The 16,603-nt window shown below is 48.1% G+C and overlaps 1 protein-coding gene across 12 annotated transcripts in view; it reads right to left on the bottom strand.

Moving 5' to 3' along the window:
* The window catches only part of LPP (LIM domain containing preferred translocation partner in lipoma), a 433,528-nt gene that overhangs the window by 85,865 nt on the left and 331,060 nt on the right, over positions 1–16,603 (bottom strand). For all 12 annotated transcript variants that reach the window (XM_054039565.1, XM_054039572.1, XM_054039570.1 and 9 more), the window contains one exon: positions 9,245–9,368. In XM_054039565.1, coding sequence (XP_053895540.1) covers positions 9,245–9,368 — 124 coding nt within the window. The remainder of the gene's footprint in view (positions 1–9,244; positions 9,369–16,603) is intronic.

Raw genomic sequence — 16,603 nt, 5'->3', positions numbered from 1 at the left:
CAAGGCAAAAATCGTGCCCTCTCTTGCATTGGTGAGCTGCGACCGAAGACAACCAGTGGCCTTCCTGGGGTATCGGTGCAGCAGGCGGGCAGGTCTGTAGTGAGCCCAGTGCTCCCTTGTTACCTGCAAGATGCCATAACTACAATAATCTATACTGCTACAATCAGAGGATTACGACAGCCAAGGAAGGAATAAACAGCATGAGCAGATGAAGTGCCACGGGAAAGGGCAGTGTGGTTATTTGCATGCCAACGGCGATGGCTCTCCTTTCATTTACAATGGAGTAAATCCGAAGTAACTTCCCCACGTCAATGGGGTTTCACTGCTGAGAGGAGGACCAGGCCTTTAGAAGGACAGAAGAAGAATCTTCAATAAAATCCCTTCCAAAGCTCTCTCTGAGGAACCAATTCCCCCATATGCGCCTCTCCAGCACACCGGGGGATAACCGCGAGCTCCTTGGAAAAGGCAGCTTTGTCTGCACAGCACCGAACAAACTGCCCTCTTGCTTGCAAACACTCCGGATGGTTATTTCGGGTCTGCTGCGAGACGCACGGCAAACTCCACCCGCAGCCCTCTGCGACTGCACTTTCCCTACCAAGCTGCCTTATCCGGAGGGGTTGCTCGTCACATCACCTCTCCTTGTTTTAACGAGACGAATGGCACTGGGCTTGGACTCATCAAATATTCTTCAGTTAAAACAAGCTCAAAATAAGCAAAAAAAAGACTGGCCTCTTGTATCTAGCACAGAGGTGGACAAACTACGGCCCGCGGGCCGCATCCGGCCCTCAGGACCGTCCTGCCCGGCCCTTGAGCTCCCAGCTAGGAAGGCTGCTCCTGGCCTCTCCCCTGCTGTCCCCCCTCCCTCGCAGCCATGCCGCTGCGTGGGCAGCGCTCTGGGCAGCAGGGCTGCGGGCTCCTGCAGGGCAGTGCAGCAGCGTGTCTGGCTCCGGCTGGGCGGCATGGTGAGGGGGCCGGGCTCGGGGGGTTGGATAAGGGGCAGGGGGTCCCGGGGGCGGGGAGCAGGGGGCGGTTGGATGGGGCGGAGGTTCTGCGGGGGGCGGTCAGGGCACGGGGCTGTGGATAGGGGTTGGGACAGTCAGGGGACAGGGAGAAGTGGGGGTTGGATAGGGGGTGGGGTCCTGGCGGGAGCAGTTAGAGGCCGGGGGTCCCGGGAGGGGGCGGTTAGGGAACAAGGAGCAGGGGGGGTTGGATGGGTGGGGAGTTCTGAGGGGGACAGTCAGGGGGCAGGAAGTGGGAGGGGTGGATGGGGTCAGGGGCCAGGCTGTTTGGGGAGGCACAGCCTTCCCTACCCGGCCGTCCGAACAGTTTTGCAACCCCAATGTGGCCCTCGGGCCAAAAAGTTTGCCCACCCCTGATCTAGCAGCTGCTTGTCAAAAGGCACCGGCAGAATGTAAACGGGGAGCAGCGGTCAAGTCAGCTGGACCAAAATCTGACCTGCCTTGATTTTCTTTGCTACTTTCACATACACACAGTCAGGATGGCTGGGGCTAGTGGTCAGGGCAGCAGGCAGCCGGGCCTGCAGTGGGCGGCGATGCCTAGTGGTCAGAGCCAGGAGTCGGAGCCAAGGGTTGGAACTGGAATCAGGAACTGAGCAGGACCAGAGCAGGACTGGAGGGAGGCTGGGAACAGGAGTGATCCCACTTGCAGGTGTAAATGCTGAGCAGCTGGGGGACTCAAGTGCTGGTTCTGTTGGTTCTCCAGCCAGTCAGGAGATTTTGTTGCAAGCCAGCTGTGCATGACCTGTGAGTCCTCTGTTGCTCACGAGAGTTGGAACTAGCTGGTCCCATTAACAGGAGTTGAGGGACCAACAGGGAGTCAGTGGACAGGGGTCCTGATGACACTTTTTCCATCTTAATTATCATTGCCCGCGTGGTGACGCAGGCCGTGGTGCTGCTGGAGGTGCCTGCATTAGAGGAGACATAAAGCTGAGCTCCGTATCACTTGTGGCCACGAAAGGCCCCATGAGACTTTTCGCCAGAAATGGGGCTTTAAGCCCCGTGTGCTGGCCAAGTACCAAGTTAGGGCATGGCTACATTTGCAGCTGTAGAGCGCTTTGAGTTAGACCCGCCTTCGGAGAGCGCAGTAGGGAAAGCGCTGCAGTCGGTCCACACTGACAGCTGCAAGCGGACCAGCATGGCCACATTTGCGGCACTTGCAGTGGCATTGGGAATGGTGCCTTATGGGCAGCTATCCCACAGCTATCGCACAGAGCACCTCTTCCCATTCTGGCGCTGTGGCTTGTGGGAAGGGGACAGGGAGTGCGGGGCATTCTGGGTCCTGTCCCAACGCCCCATGATGCATCGGTTCACCTCCCAGGAATCTCTGTGCTTCTGTGGACATTTGGCGCCATCTTTCAACGTTTTTTGTACTGCGCGCTCTGTCTTCCCTTTCGGTCTGCGGGAATGGAGCCCGAACTGCTGAGGAATATGCTGACGAGTCTCGCCAGCACGTCACGTTTGGCAGTCGAGTTACGCCTTACGATCCAAATGGACAGTGAGGACTCCGCCGATGATATTGACTTGAGTAACGCATATGACACGAGATTGCTTGTGGCATTCACGGACATGCTCACCTCCGTGGAACGCTGCTTTTGGGCTCGGGAATCAAGCACTGAGTGGTGGGATCACATCGTTATGCAAGTCTGGGATGACGAGCAGTGACTGCAGAACCTTCAGATGAGAAAAGCCACTTTAATGGGACTGTGTGAGGAGCTCGCCCCCACCCTGCGGCGCAAGGACACGAGATTGAGAGCTGCCCTGACAGTGAAGAAGAGGGTGGCTATTGCAATTTGGAAGCTGGCAACTCCAGACAGCTACCGATCGGTCGCTAACCAGTTTGGAGTGGGAAAGTCGACCATTGGAATCGTGTTGATGTAAGTTTGCAGGGCCATTAATCGCATCCTCCTCTGAAGAACCATGACTCTGGGTAACGTGCATGACATTGTGGATGGCTTTGCACAAATGGGTTTCTCTAACGGCGGAGGGGTGATAGATGGGACGCATATTCCAATTCTGGCACCAGCCCACCTAGCCTCAGAGTATGTTAATTGGAAGGGGTATTTCTCTATGGTTCTCCAGGTGCTTGTGGGTCACTGTGGGCATTTCACTGACATTAACACAGGCTGGTCTGGAAAGGTGCATGACGCACACATCTTTCGGAACACTGCCCTGTTCAGGAAGCCGCAAGCCAGGACTTTTTTCCCAGATCAGAGGATCACCGTAGGGGAAATCGAAATGCTCATTGTGATCCTTGGAGAGCCCGCTTACCCTTTAATGCCGTGGCTCATGAAACCCTACACAGGGAGCCTTGACAGCAGCAAGGAGCGGATCAACAACAGGCTGAGTCGGTACAGAATGACTGTGGAGTGTGCTTTTGGCCGTTTAAAGGGCTGCTGGCGCGCTCTTTATGGGAAGCTGGATCTGGCCAATGACAGCATCCCCACGGTTATATCCGCGTGCTGTACCCTCCATAACACTTGTGAAGGGAAGGATGAAAGATTCACTCAGGCATGGAACTCGGAGGGTCAACCCCTGGAGGCTGAATTTGAACAGCCAGAGAGCAGGGCTATTAGAGGGCTCCAGCGTGGGGCTGCAAGGATTAGGGATGCCTTGAGGGAGCAATTTGAGGCTGAAAGCCACCAGTAATGTTTGGTGCCCTGCATGGGAGTGAAGTGCAGTGGTTGCAATGTTAGTAGGAATCTGTGTTTGCTACACTGCTTGCAGCGCCTGTTGCTTTCCCGGGCTAAGGTCTCTTTTACTTTATGCAATAATAAAGAATGTTTTCAAAGCCAAAACATCCATTTATTGAAAAGAAACACAACTGCTTGGGAAACAGAAAGGGCAAGGGGGTGGGGTGGGGAACGGTACAATCACAGATTTGCGTATGTCCTGTTATCATACTCAGCCTTCCTGTCTGGAGTGCTGTGCAGTGAGTGCTGCACTTCAGGATGGCTGTACTGCATGGTGATGGGGGTTGAGTGCGGTGGGTAAGGGTCATAGTTAGCAGGGCCGGGAGGTGAAGCTACAGGTGTTGGAGGCAGCTGGTGGTGATAAGAACCCGGATGTTGGGGAAAGTGGGTTGGAGGTGACATGGGGGCACAAGGGAAAGAGTTTTGGGACAAGGGCTGCAGGGGGGCGGGCGGGTGTGGTAGTGCTCTGCCTGCATGGCTACGAGCGCCTGGATCGAGTCCGCTTGGTGCTCCATGATGCTTATCCGCCGCTCCGTGCTTCGGTGCCGGAGCTCCGCGCTTTTGTGCCAGCGATCCACATTCCGCTGGCGGATCCTCCTTTCACTCTCCCTCCACTCCTGCGCTTTTAGATTCTCGTTAAAGGACTGGTGCATTACTTCATGCAGCATGTCGTCTTTGCTGCTACGTGGCCTCTTCCTAATTCTTTGGAGTCTTTTGGCCGGTGATAACACGGACGGCTGAGATCTCAAGGTTGCATCTGTAAAGGCAAAATGCAACACTTAACAGAGGCAGCATTGTTCACACCAGACAGAGCAATGATTCCCCCATACTTACGAGCAAGCACAGTCTACACAATAGCATAATTTGCCCATTGCAAAGTGAGCGGACATAACCCACGGGAGCCCCAAAATGGTGAGTAAGCACAGGGTCAAGGGGGACTGATTGTTTCATGGCCGTACAGTCCTCTGGGTTTCTGTGCCTTGGGGAGAGCCAACAGCTGCAGGGGGCCCCTATACTGAACACTGTCCCCACATTTTCCACAGGAGTTTGTCCTGGAAGATATCTCACTGCTGAGGGTGACCTGGGAAGCAAGGGAGGGTCTTCTACTGCAATGTGGCTTCTGCCCTGGCCCAAATGCAGCTTGCCTGTGTGCAGCAATGGTCCCCCCGGCCCTCGTTGTACAGTGGTGCGGACACGTTAGCCTGACTGGGACAAGGACCACAGCGGCTCTCCCAAGAAACCTGCGCAAGTGCATTGCCCAAGTTCTGGATGAGACCTTTGAAGAGATCACTGAGGCCGATTACTGCGATGTGAGAAAGCACATCAACTCTCTATTCCGTATCTAGGCATGCATGCAGCCCTAACCCTCCTCGCCCCAAGAGCCCACACCGAATAACTTCCTTCCCAAAATAAAAGCCGCTTACCGGGCACCTCCTCTGGTGTTTGTCCTTCCCCAAGCACCGGCTGCCGCGACTGGCTACCTTCCTCCTGGCTTGAGAACAGCTCCTGGCTGCATGCAGGTGTCTTCCTCCTCCTCAGCACCCTCGCTCCCGCTTTCCTCCTCCTCCTGCCTTGTTGAACTGGGCTCTGAAGTGTCCATGTGGTACTCGGAGTGGAGGTGAGGTCGCCCCCAAGTATCATGTCCAGCTCTTTGTAGAACCAGTAGGGTGTGGGGGCAGCACAGGAGCAGCGGTTTGCCTCGCAGGCTTTGCGGTAAGCATTCCCGAGCTCCTTCACTTTAACCCTGCATTGCAGTGTGTCCCGGTCATGGCACCTTTCCATCATGTCCCTAGATATCTGCCAGTAGGTATCGTAATTCCTATGGCTGGAGTGCAGCTGGGACTGGACAGCCTCCTCTCCCCAAACATTGATGAGGTCCAGCACCTCGCCATTGTTCCATGCTGGGGATCGCCTGGTGCATGGAGGCATGGTCACCTGGAAAGACTCGCTGAGCAAACAGGAAGGGGATTTTCAAAATTTTCAGAGAATTTAAAGGGCGGGTGTGACGGTTGGTCACCTGAGGGCAGGGGAGTAGAGTTCAAAGTGATGACCAGAGTGGCTAGCACAGGCATTGTGGGACACTTCTGGAGGCCGATCAGAGCGCATTAACAGACCAGGGCATCCACAGTGGCGCTGCGGCGCTCCAGTGGGGGCGCAGCAAACGTTATTCCACTCGCTGAGGTGGAGTTCCAGGAGCGCTCTAGCCGCGGAGTCAGAGCGCTCTACGTGCATTGCCAGTGTGGATGGGGCTGCTTTAATGAGCTCTAATTCGCAAGTGTAGCCTTAGCTGCAATCTCCCCAATAGCTTCAACATGAGGAGTTTACCCCTCACCAAATCAAACCAGCCACTTGCAGGACTATACCAAATGCCACCGAAGGGAGGGCAACATTTCAGAGGTAAACGAGTGAAAGGATCTCTACATGAACAGTCTATACAATAGTTGGAGATCCTTCTTAGTGTAAAGGAATATAATAAAAGGTAATTTATTATTAGAGACCATTAGCTGAACGAATGATTAGGACATCAGCGTAGGACTTGGAGCACCCGGGTTTAAGTCCCTGCTCTGCCACAGACTTCCAGTGTAACCTTGGGAAAGTCATTTAGCCTCTCTGTGCCGCAGACCCCCCATTGTACGGATGGGGAAAAAGGCACTGCCTTTCCTCACAGTGGCGTTGAGAGAACATAGACATTCGAGATTGTGAGACACTCAGATACTATGGTAATGGGGCCGTATGAGGAACTGTGTTTTTGTTCTGTGTCCATGACTAGAGCTCCTAGGCACTACGGTAATACAGACAATAAATAATAATAATGAATAATACGGAAGATAGAAGACTATCCAAACATCGTGCATGCGTAATAGCGTTTATATCATGACAATTTCCATATGAGAATTTGGTCTTTATTGCTCAGGACGATGCTATATCTATAGTCAACTAGAACCCTGAGGGTATCTCCGTGACTATAATCACAAGGTGATAGGAGCCCGAGATATACGATAGATGACAAATCGTTATCTTGCTTCTCCTGTCTAACGGTTGCTGTTCCTCCTCCTTGCCTCTCAAGGAATGCATGTGAACTATCCCTTGCCTTCAATTGTATGTGCTTGGGTGATTTCTTTTAAAATGTTTATTGGCTAAAGCTATTCCCTTGTGTGTGAAATCGTCCACAGTAATTTCCATCAAGCGAAGCGACGCCAATGTGTACCGGTGAAAACAGAGCCGATGGAACTGCAGGCTGCCCTGCCTCTGAACTCATCCTCTAGCCTTGTAGGGGGTCTAGCCAATACTTCCAGAGCTAAGAGCAGACAGAACTTTACTGATCCCTACTCCCCTTCCTTTTCTCGGAACATCAGCTGTGGCGACATAGCATCCGGAAACCAAATGACTTGATTGAAACCAGAGACTTGAAAAGCGAAACTGACTAGCAGGAGGAGAGCTGTTAAAGAGAAGACCCTGAGCGCTGACGGACCAAGTAAGATGACCTTTCTCCAGCATGACAGTTCGAATGTAATTATTTGGACAAATCATTTTCATGACTTAATATAACGCCTTGAAGCTTTCCAGCAAGGTTAATTGGATGCCTCAGTTCAAAACCTATCTGCTCTTAACCAACTTTTAATATGCTGAGATCCAGTTTTCTAAATTCAAACTAATAAAGAGATTAGTTGACAGCTATCTGGTATGCTACAATTACCATGGCATTTAGACCTCAGGCAGAGGATATTTAATGCAAATCAGAGTCAATGTCTCTGCCCATTTGTCCTTTTTCCTGATTATTTGATCAATCTGCCATATGAATCTTTAGCTTGTACGGTCTATGGTACTATACTAAATAAATGCAGTCCGGCTACAAAGGCAGAAAGATTGGTTCAGACAGTTAACCACGCAAAGTCCAAAGGCTTCCCCCCCGCTTCCATCCTTAATTTTGTTCCAAATGGGTTTAATGCTGGTGAAAGGTGCTGGACTGACAGCCCTGGAGGGTGGCTTTCTGTATTTATCCACAGAACGGATACAGCACAAGCAGCAGTAATGCGAGCTCCCTGCACTGCCATGTCAAAATGCCGCTTTTGTACATGAAAGCGCAGCTCAACCTGGATGCAAGTTTGGATTTTTTTTTTTAAGTGACTTGTTCAAGGACTGTCTGGGTATCTGGTTTTATCATCCCATATGGTTGTGTTCCAGGCTGGGTTTTCCCCCCACCCCCACTTTTTTTTTTGATAGATGCACAATTAGCCGTGGATAGTTTCCCCAAAGTGCTGTATGGAGCACAAGTGGCTGAGCAGAACTGAGGAGGAATTCTACAAAACAACAGGACACGTGCTAATCATCTCCCTCCTGCTGGTAAATGATGTTTAAAAGAAAATTGAGACTGGAGGCCTCAGGTTGGATTCTCTACTCAATCCCGGCGACCTGAGAATTAAGTGTGATCCTAGATTGTTCAGTGCCCAGCATGTAATGACATGTCATCTGCCTGAGCTAAGACTTGCATTTTTGCAGGTTGCTGGTCTCCTACCTTGCTCCACGGCCATTCAGTCTTTGACCTTATTGCTGAGGATAACTCGGCTGGCAATTTTTGACTGGTTTGGTGATTTGGGCACCTATATTGGGTGCTGGAGCCAGTTCACGCACTCATTTAATTTCATGTAAGCTAAACAGCCACTGGGTGGCAAACGGCAGCTGTTTCCAATCGATGGTCTTACCCATGACCTAAAGTTGAAGGGCTTTATATCCCTCTCCCCTGAGCTACACAGCCCTCTGTCAAAAATCATACTCTGAAAGGAGTCAAGTCATCTAGTGATGCAGCATTAGCCTGCAAGACATAAATATTTCAGCTTCACAACTGTAAGTGCCGAGCAAAACTCAAGCTCCATTTCATACCACTGTGTTTTCCTGACAGATCTATCAGCCAAGCTTATGAGAAATTGAAGTGCAGATAGTGGGAACTCGCAAGTCTGACTGAGTTGCTTGACTTCACCACATAATCCAAAGCTCACACTAACTTGTCTTTTATACAGAGGCATGAGATACCATAATTAAATACCTTTAAAAAGGGAATCAGTGGCTCGTCTCTTTCAGACAAACAAGATGACATGGTTATAAGAAGCTATAATCAACCCTGGTATATTTCCACTGAAGTCCATTGGGCCAAGTGGAATTGCTCTTGGTTACACCAATGTTAAGTGAAATCAAAATCAGGCCCTATGATATTGCACCAACTTACACCAAGGCTGAATTTGACCCAGTAGCTAGAGAGGTTGCAGACTGATGGTGTCAAACAGAACCAGGCACTGAAACATTGAACTTAATCACTGGTGAGAGTTTAAAAACACAGTTAGCGAGCATCAGATTTCTGTTGAAATTACAGAGGGATCCCTATGAACAATTACACGACATGCCCAAGCATACCAAACCAATCCATCATTACTAATGCCATCGCATTAGCAGTGTGGCTGTCAAGTCTCCCCATTACAGAGCGTGGTAAATAGATCAAAAGGCCCTGGGTAGATTTATTCAGCGTGACGCGGCACTTACCAAAGTAGTCATCAGAGGGCGGATTCTCCATGTCGTACAGCATCTTCTTGGTCAGATGTTCCAGCTCGTCCTCAGGTCTGAACAAAGGAGCATTTGATGCCGGGCCAGAGGCAGGGTACCCACTCTGCAGAAGGCAAGACACACACTGTTTGTGAAGTTTCAAATCAGCATTAAAATGTCCACCCAAGGCTGCACATGCCCGATGTAAGACAGAAAGGTAAAGAAAATTCACTCTATTATTTGCTGTTTGGCTTTCAAGCTCACTCGTGGGTCTTATTTTCTTCTCCTGGGACCCAGCGGGTTGGACAAATAAACATCCCATTTAATGAAATGAAAACAGATGCCCCAAAACTCTGAACAATTTCCATCAGAATGAGATGAGTAGGTATAACTAGAAGGGATGTATGTACCCAGTAATTAGACAGCCTAGCAGACCTTTGGATAGACTTCAAATGAGAAAGAAAGGGGGAATTATGCTAAGGATAATCAAATATAAACATTTCCTAATAAGAAAGGAGTCAGAGGTTTTAGAATTGTCTTCCTAGGGACGTGGTGGAAGGCCTGTTGGGTTGAACCACTTAAAACTGGACTGGACACAGTACCAGAGAAGATGCCAGAGGGAACAGTCTTGCATTTGGTAGAAGGGATAGACTAGGAGATCTAGTCTCCAAAGGCTAGATATATTTTCTCTTTAGTATGGCTTCCAGAGAGCCAAGTCCTGATCAAAGGAAGTTTTGCCATTCATAAGAAGGGCTCCAGCATTTGGCTCACGGATTTTAGTACTAGAGATGCAAACATTTTAACGTGTGCTTAGAAATGAGACCTCTTGGCCTTCATGTGTTAAGAGCTGGTGTGCAGTATCTGCAATGTTTTCCAGTGAGTTGTCTTAAGAAAACAACAGAAATATGGAGACATCTTGAGAAACAGGGAAGTGCTCTAGTGCCTCAATGTACCCTGGGAGGATCTTAGAAGCAGTTAAGTATGGTGGGTGTTATTCAATACAAGGGTCATTACAGAATTAAAAGATGCTGAGATAAGATTTCCAGGCATGTACTATTTTCTTGAATAACCTGTATGCAAGAATGAACTTGTTTGTGGAATAAAGCATGGTAGTTAAAGTCAGGGTGACTTATTTGGTTAATTGCTGCTTTCATCTAGGATTTCATTTCAGATCCATACCTTAGGATCATTACTCTAGAGGCACATGTGCCTTTTCCCATACCTTATACCCATTTGAACGTGGATCAAATGGTTATGTTGCTGGAGAACATCATATTGGTCACCCTGGTGATAAACATTTAACTTACAGAGACTGGAAAAAAACATACAACTGACACGATGAATCTTTCGAACCACTTGTTGTCAACCAAGTACAACAGCACCCCCAATGGCCTGTCTAAACACACAAACTCTTGCTTTACAGGCCCGGGGGAAATTCTGAATTTGACATGAGTCAGGTGGAGGAGTTCTTAGCATTGTATTCTGTGATAACGTCTCCATCGGCCTCATTCTACTGAGATGCTATACTCCAAATCTGAGAGACAGAAGAGCTCAGAAAAGCATCACTGATCTTTTGGTTTTGCCACTGATGACTGTTCTCAGTCTTAAAAGAAAAATAAGGAAGCCAAATTTACAAGTTTGATCCCACTGTGTTCAAATCAGGGGTATCAATGTTTCCATTAGAAATATGTCCCATGCTTTAGTATACCATGCCACTACACCCGGCTGAAAGTCTGTTTCCAACAAGTAACCTATTAAGCTTCTAGCTGCAACCCAGAGTTGAGAAATTCAGTTGTGTAACATTAATAAATCAGTTCCTATTGGCAGTCTCACAAACAGACAAGGAGTCACTAGGTAGAGTACATTCCGCCATCAGCTTCACCAGTTCCCATGTTTTGAAAATGTGGGCAGGTCCACCAGGACTTTCCCTGCTCCCTACAATCTCCCCAGTAAAGGTCACTGCCTAAATTGGATATTTTCTTCTGTTAAACAAGTGAGATACCATTGGAATGAAAGTTTGAAACAATCTTCTCAGACATTACTAATGGATGATGCAAGTTGACCTTCCTGTTCTATATCAGGACGACAGATGCTGGAAGACTTTTCATCAGTCCCATTTCCCTCCCCCTCCCCAGCAAAACATCGATTTTTCACTACATATTCATTTTCATGAGATAATTTGTGTCTCTCAATGTGTTTCGGTTTTTATTTAAAAACTCCCACAAACCCTGGAAACTGATTTTTTTTAGTTTTCAACAACCAAAATTGGTTCTGGGTGTATTGACCAAATTTCCCCAACTCCAGGGAAAACTGTCAATCTGAAGAAAAAAAAGAAAAAAAAAAGTTCATTATTTTGGAGAGAATAAAACACAAATTTGACCAGTTCTAGTCAGGAACTATTTCCCCTGTTATAGCTCCCTTCGATATCACTATCCCATTTTTCTTGAAAAGTCAGTTTTGATCCTTCAACGCTGCTGAGAATTAATGCCTTTCAGGGTACATGTTCGCAATAGCGTCTCAGCTCCTCAGAGCATCCTCTGCCTGACGGTGATCCCTCTGAAGGAAGTATTATTAAAAAAACGGGGCCTTTTCTTTATGATAAATGATGATTGTGAACTCTCAATGCCTAGCTGACAGCATGTCAGTGACTCTAACAGTTGTGTACTTTATCCAGAATGTTAGTTAGTCACTGAAGATAAAGATGTCTTAACAAACAGTCAAAACCCAAGAGTTTTAAACAGTTTGGCTAAACATCCCTTCCATTCTCAAACGCTCACGTTTCCTTCCCCTGTGATATCATCATTTCAGGTATATAAAGAGACTTCCAGGGTAGACAAGTCCTGAATTCCTAATACACCTCTACCCCGATTTAACGCTGTCCTCGGGAGCTCCCCCCCCGGAGCGCTGCTTTACCACGTTATATCAGAATTCGTGTTATATCGGGTCGCGTTATATAGAGGTAGAGGTGTATAAAAAACAAGCACGGGGGTGGGGAGGAGAAAACCAACCAACAACAGCTTTCTCTATCCATCTTGAAGAAATCAAGAGGGGCACTGGCCCAAACACCTACATTATATTCTCCTTTGCAGGTCACCTTTAATTCAAATGATGTAGGATTCCTGCTGAGACCTTCACCTGATAAGGATATTTCCCCTCTGAGGCTACTGGCAGAACTGAAAGTGAGGTCCCCCCCACCATCCACTTCCAACAACAAAACCCCCCTGAGATCCTAACTTAGGGCATGAGTTCTTGGCCCGTGAGTTGTGAACCACTGACCCTAGGATAACACTCACCCCTGTACGAAGGGCCAGTATAAGTTCTACCTAGGGGCTTATGAGGGACTAAATGGTGCATAAACCTTGCACCGGCTCTCTGTCCAAGGGAGAACATTGCCCCTAAGTGAGACACCCCTCAGTGGGACTGTCTATGGAGTAAAGATACTCACATGAGCAAGAGTTTTAGAACTGGCACTTGACCCAGAAGACAATGGCCAATATTTGAATGACATTTTTTTTTGAAGTCCGGTAATTAGAAATAATAAATAACATACCCCTATAAAAGGCTTATTAATAAAACAATTAGAGCTGCCAAATGTAAAGCATTTAATCTGGGTAGAACTTTTCCCCCTCCCAGCATTCTCTCTCTTTCCTAAGAGCAGATCATGCATCTCGCTTGAGCATATATTTGAATACAATGAGCATAGCCAAGGATTTATTAGCTCTGGAAATCAATCAGGCAACCAAACCTCTTAACACATTATTCCATCAATTGCGGGTGTTCTTGTTTCCGTGCTGAAAAGAAGAACGACCACACAATAGTCCTGATTTTTAGTTAGTTCCCTGGGGCTTTTTGTGTAGACAAGACGGTGCAGCTTCTGAGAGGCTGATGGCTTCCCTTTCAATACACTGCTTCTTCAAGATGCCTAAAAGCCCCACTCACAATGAGGGCCCCACTCCACCAGGCACTAGATATACACAGATTAAGAGACAGCTGCCCCGCTGAAGGCCTTACAGTGTAAATAGACAAGATGGAGAAAGCATCGATAACTGCCCTTGTTTTACGTATAGGGAATTAAGGCAAAGAGACTCAATAACACAACCAGGGAGTCTATGGCAGAGGTGGGAATTGAACCCAGCCCTTGTGAGTTGCAGACTAGGTCTACACTGTGCCGATGAGTGTGTGAATCGCAGGGCACACTGAAGAGTTGCACTCTAACTGCCTGGTATGGACACTGCTGGCGCAAACTAAAAGGTACCTGGTTTGCATTAACATAGTCCTGCTTGAAAGAGGACTACGCTAATGCAATTCAAACCCTCATAGTCCGCACTGAGGCGTGGTGTAGACAAGCCCAGGGGCCCCAAACCCATCCTTCCTCTTTCTGTGGCAGAATGCTAACAAGTCACTTCACATCAGCTCGCAGCCCGGCTGCTGGGACCCCATGCTAAGGATCTCCACAGGCTGAAGGAGATTCTCTTTCTTGTGCCCCACAGTGCACAACATGGTCATCAGATGCACGCAGTGCCTCCAAGTCCCCGTTTCATGTCAGCTGCAGGCAGCCGTTGGGAGCTGGGCTCTGAAGGACTCAGTGGGCAGCGCGGGGAAGTTCTTGGCCTCTGCTATGCAGGAGGTTAGACTAGATGTCCTTTCTGGCCTTAAGGGGGGGAGGGATAGCACAGTGGTTTGAGCATTGGCCTGCTAAACCCAGGGTTGTGAGTTCAATCCTTGAGGGGGCCACTTAGGGATCTGGGGCAAAATCAGTACTTGGTCCTGCTAGTGAAGGCAGGGGGCTGGACTCAATGACCTTTCAAGGTCCCTTCCAGTTCTAGGAGATGGGATATCTCCATTAATTTATTTATTTAAATTCTATGACCTCCCCCCCCCCCCAGCATTGGCTTCTCTGATCTCCACACCTCCAGCTCAACTCCTCTGAGGACAGGGACCTAAGAAACAGGGACAGGGTTTGCCCCGAGAGGAACACACTGAACTGCCACAAGTTCAAGCTTGTCCACGTTTGTCAGACTTCGGAGGCAGACACTCGCCATGCTGCCTTTTACCTGCAATACTCTGCCCAAACAACACATTTCTGCCTCAGCCAGCCACAGTCCTCCGCCAGCGTCCAGTGAAATAATCAACAACCAATGCCGATGATCACACTCAGTGGCGTTATTTATTTATTTTTCCTACAGACACTACATATGAATGCCCAATGTTTAACAAGAGCGAAGAAGAACCTTTCCCCGCATTGCACTGCTCAGTGCATGAGCATCCAGGAAAGCATGTTTCATGCTTATAGTCAAGGCCGGTATATTTGGTGGGAAAGGGGAAAAGAAATACATGATGCATCCACAGTCTGATCTGAAGGGTCTGTTTCAGCAGAACTATCTCCTTCCTCCTGCCTTGATGGGTCAGAGGTAAAAAAGTATATTTTATCTATATCTATATATCTAGAGAGAGAGAGAGGTCTGTAATCTGTGCAGCATTGCAGTGTAGGAATCCTGGTCCCCATGGCTTCATTTGTTTCACCAACCTCAATCACAACAAAGATTAGAAAACTGACCAATGAAAATGGAAAAGAGCCTTCCCCTGGAGAAGGCTAAGCACTCTTATAGGCCTCAATACTGCCACAGCTACACATAATTCTCCTTTAGCTCAAGTGGTAGAGGACTATGCTTCCAGAGCAGGAGGATCTGAGTTCTCTCCTTGCTGCTACTGGAAAGTACCAAGTGGCCTCGGTGAGTAGCACAGTGAGAACAGTTGTAATACTGCTATGCATTCACATACACACAAGTAGATACGTTCTCTGAAGCACTTGGTTAACTCGACACAATGGAAAATGCCAGCATTCCAAGGGTTAAATTTTAACTGGTCTCTCACTCCGGAGTAGAAAATATCTTTATGCTATAAACAAAAGGAAGTGACTAACATCTGTGCCACCCTCAATGTGCTGCAACAAAATCTGGCTTATCTGCCTCATTAAAGTTCAGTTCCTAAAAAGCCAGGTCAAGAGGAGCAATTGGGTGGAATCACTATGCAATTATTTGATACCATAAGTCAAGATTTCATTTCCATAGATAGCTTCAGCTTTTCTTTGATTTTTTCTTTGGCACTCAAGACCTCAATGAGAAGCATCTGTCTTGGATATACCAACTACACAGTGCAGGGTACTTTGGATTTAGTCAAGTTCGTTATCCAACCCCCTCCAACCCCCTACTCAAAGTTCCACCCGAATGGGTAAAAAAATACCATGCGAAATCAGCAGACATCCAAAAATTATGTGCTAATGAATACTCCATCATTCAGGGTACACTGTACATGTTCATTTTTCTTGTTCCTTTGCAAATGATGTATAAGAGGTTCCTTCTCTCAGAGAGAAAATAACTTCAATTACGTGTTCTCAACTAAAGAAACATGGAAATTATCTTCTTTTCAAAAGGTAGAATTAGCCCAATTTGGAACTGAAAGGCTGCCAGAAACATCTCTCGCTGATATTTACTTTCCATTTCATTTTTTCCTTCTTGTTCAGCTGCATAAAGTTTTCAGCTCCCTTCTACTCCACAGACACACACACACAGCACTTTCGGACCACATAAATCATCACCAGTTAGATCAACAGTTGACTACACTAACAAGGCCTTTTTACTTAGTGGTATGTGTAATAGGAATACTCCTCCTGAGTGCCTCCTAGTAGTTGGGTGTGGTATTGCAGTCCTTTTCTCGCCCCAGAGCCCTCTGTAGGTTGCCAGCCGACACTGGTGGTCTTCCATGGCTTGGCCTTCCAGTTAAGTCACAAAGTCCAACTGAATCCCTTCCGAGGTAGTAAAGAGACCAGTAAACCAACAGTCTCATTGCCCTCGCTAGGGTCTTCAGCCCTGGCTCTGTGCCCTTTAAATTCAGTCCTTTGTTCAGGCTCTCAAATAACCCCTGTCCCCTTCTTGGGGGTTATACAACTGTGGCCGGTAGTGGAGCCCAGGTGCTCCCACTACTCCCGGGACCCTATAAACAGACCTCACTACTCAACCCAGGTCCCTATAAACAGCAGCTATGCACTGCTCGATTTCAGTTTGTTGCTGTTTCTTTCCTGGGCCTCTTCCCACCTGGTCACTTTTAGCTTCACCCTTATCTCAGGGTCAAAGTTCTTAGGGCCTCTCTCTTCATTCAAACACAGCTCAAGTAAATGCAGCCAGAAACAAACTCTGGTTATCCCTCAAGCTCCTGTGGCCAGAGCGAGGCACCCTTCCCTGCCCCTCTGGTACCAGCCAGGAAAAGACCTGCTAAGGCCCCACAGGTCCGTTTATCTGAGCGTGCTGGACTCTGATTGGCTGCTTCTTGAAGCTTTGCTAGGCAAGCTTGGAGGATCCA

The sequence above is a fragment of the Malaclemys terrapin genome, chromosome 9 (genome assembly GCF_027887155.1).
Source record: "Malaclemys terrapin pileata isolate rMalTer1 chromosome 9, rMalTer1.hap1, whole genome shotgun sequence".
Classification (NCBI taxonomy): Eukaryota; Metazoa; Chordata; order Testudines; family Emydidae; genus Malaclemys; species Malaclemys terrapin.
Note: the sequence above shows the minus strand (reverse complement) of the source record. Positions and strands in the feature narration are given on the sequence as shown.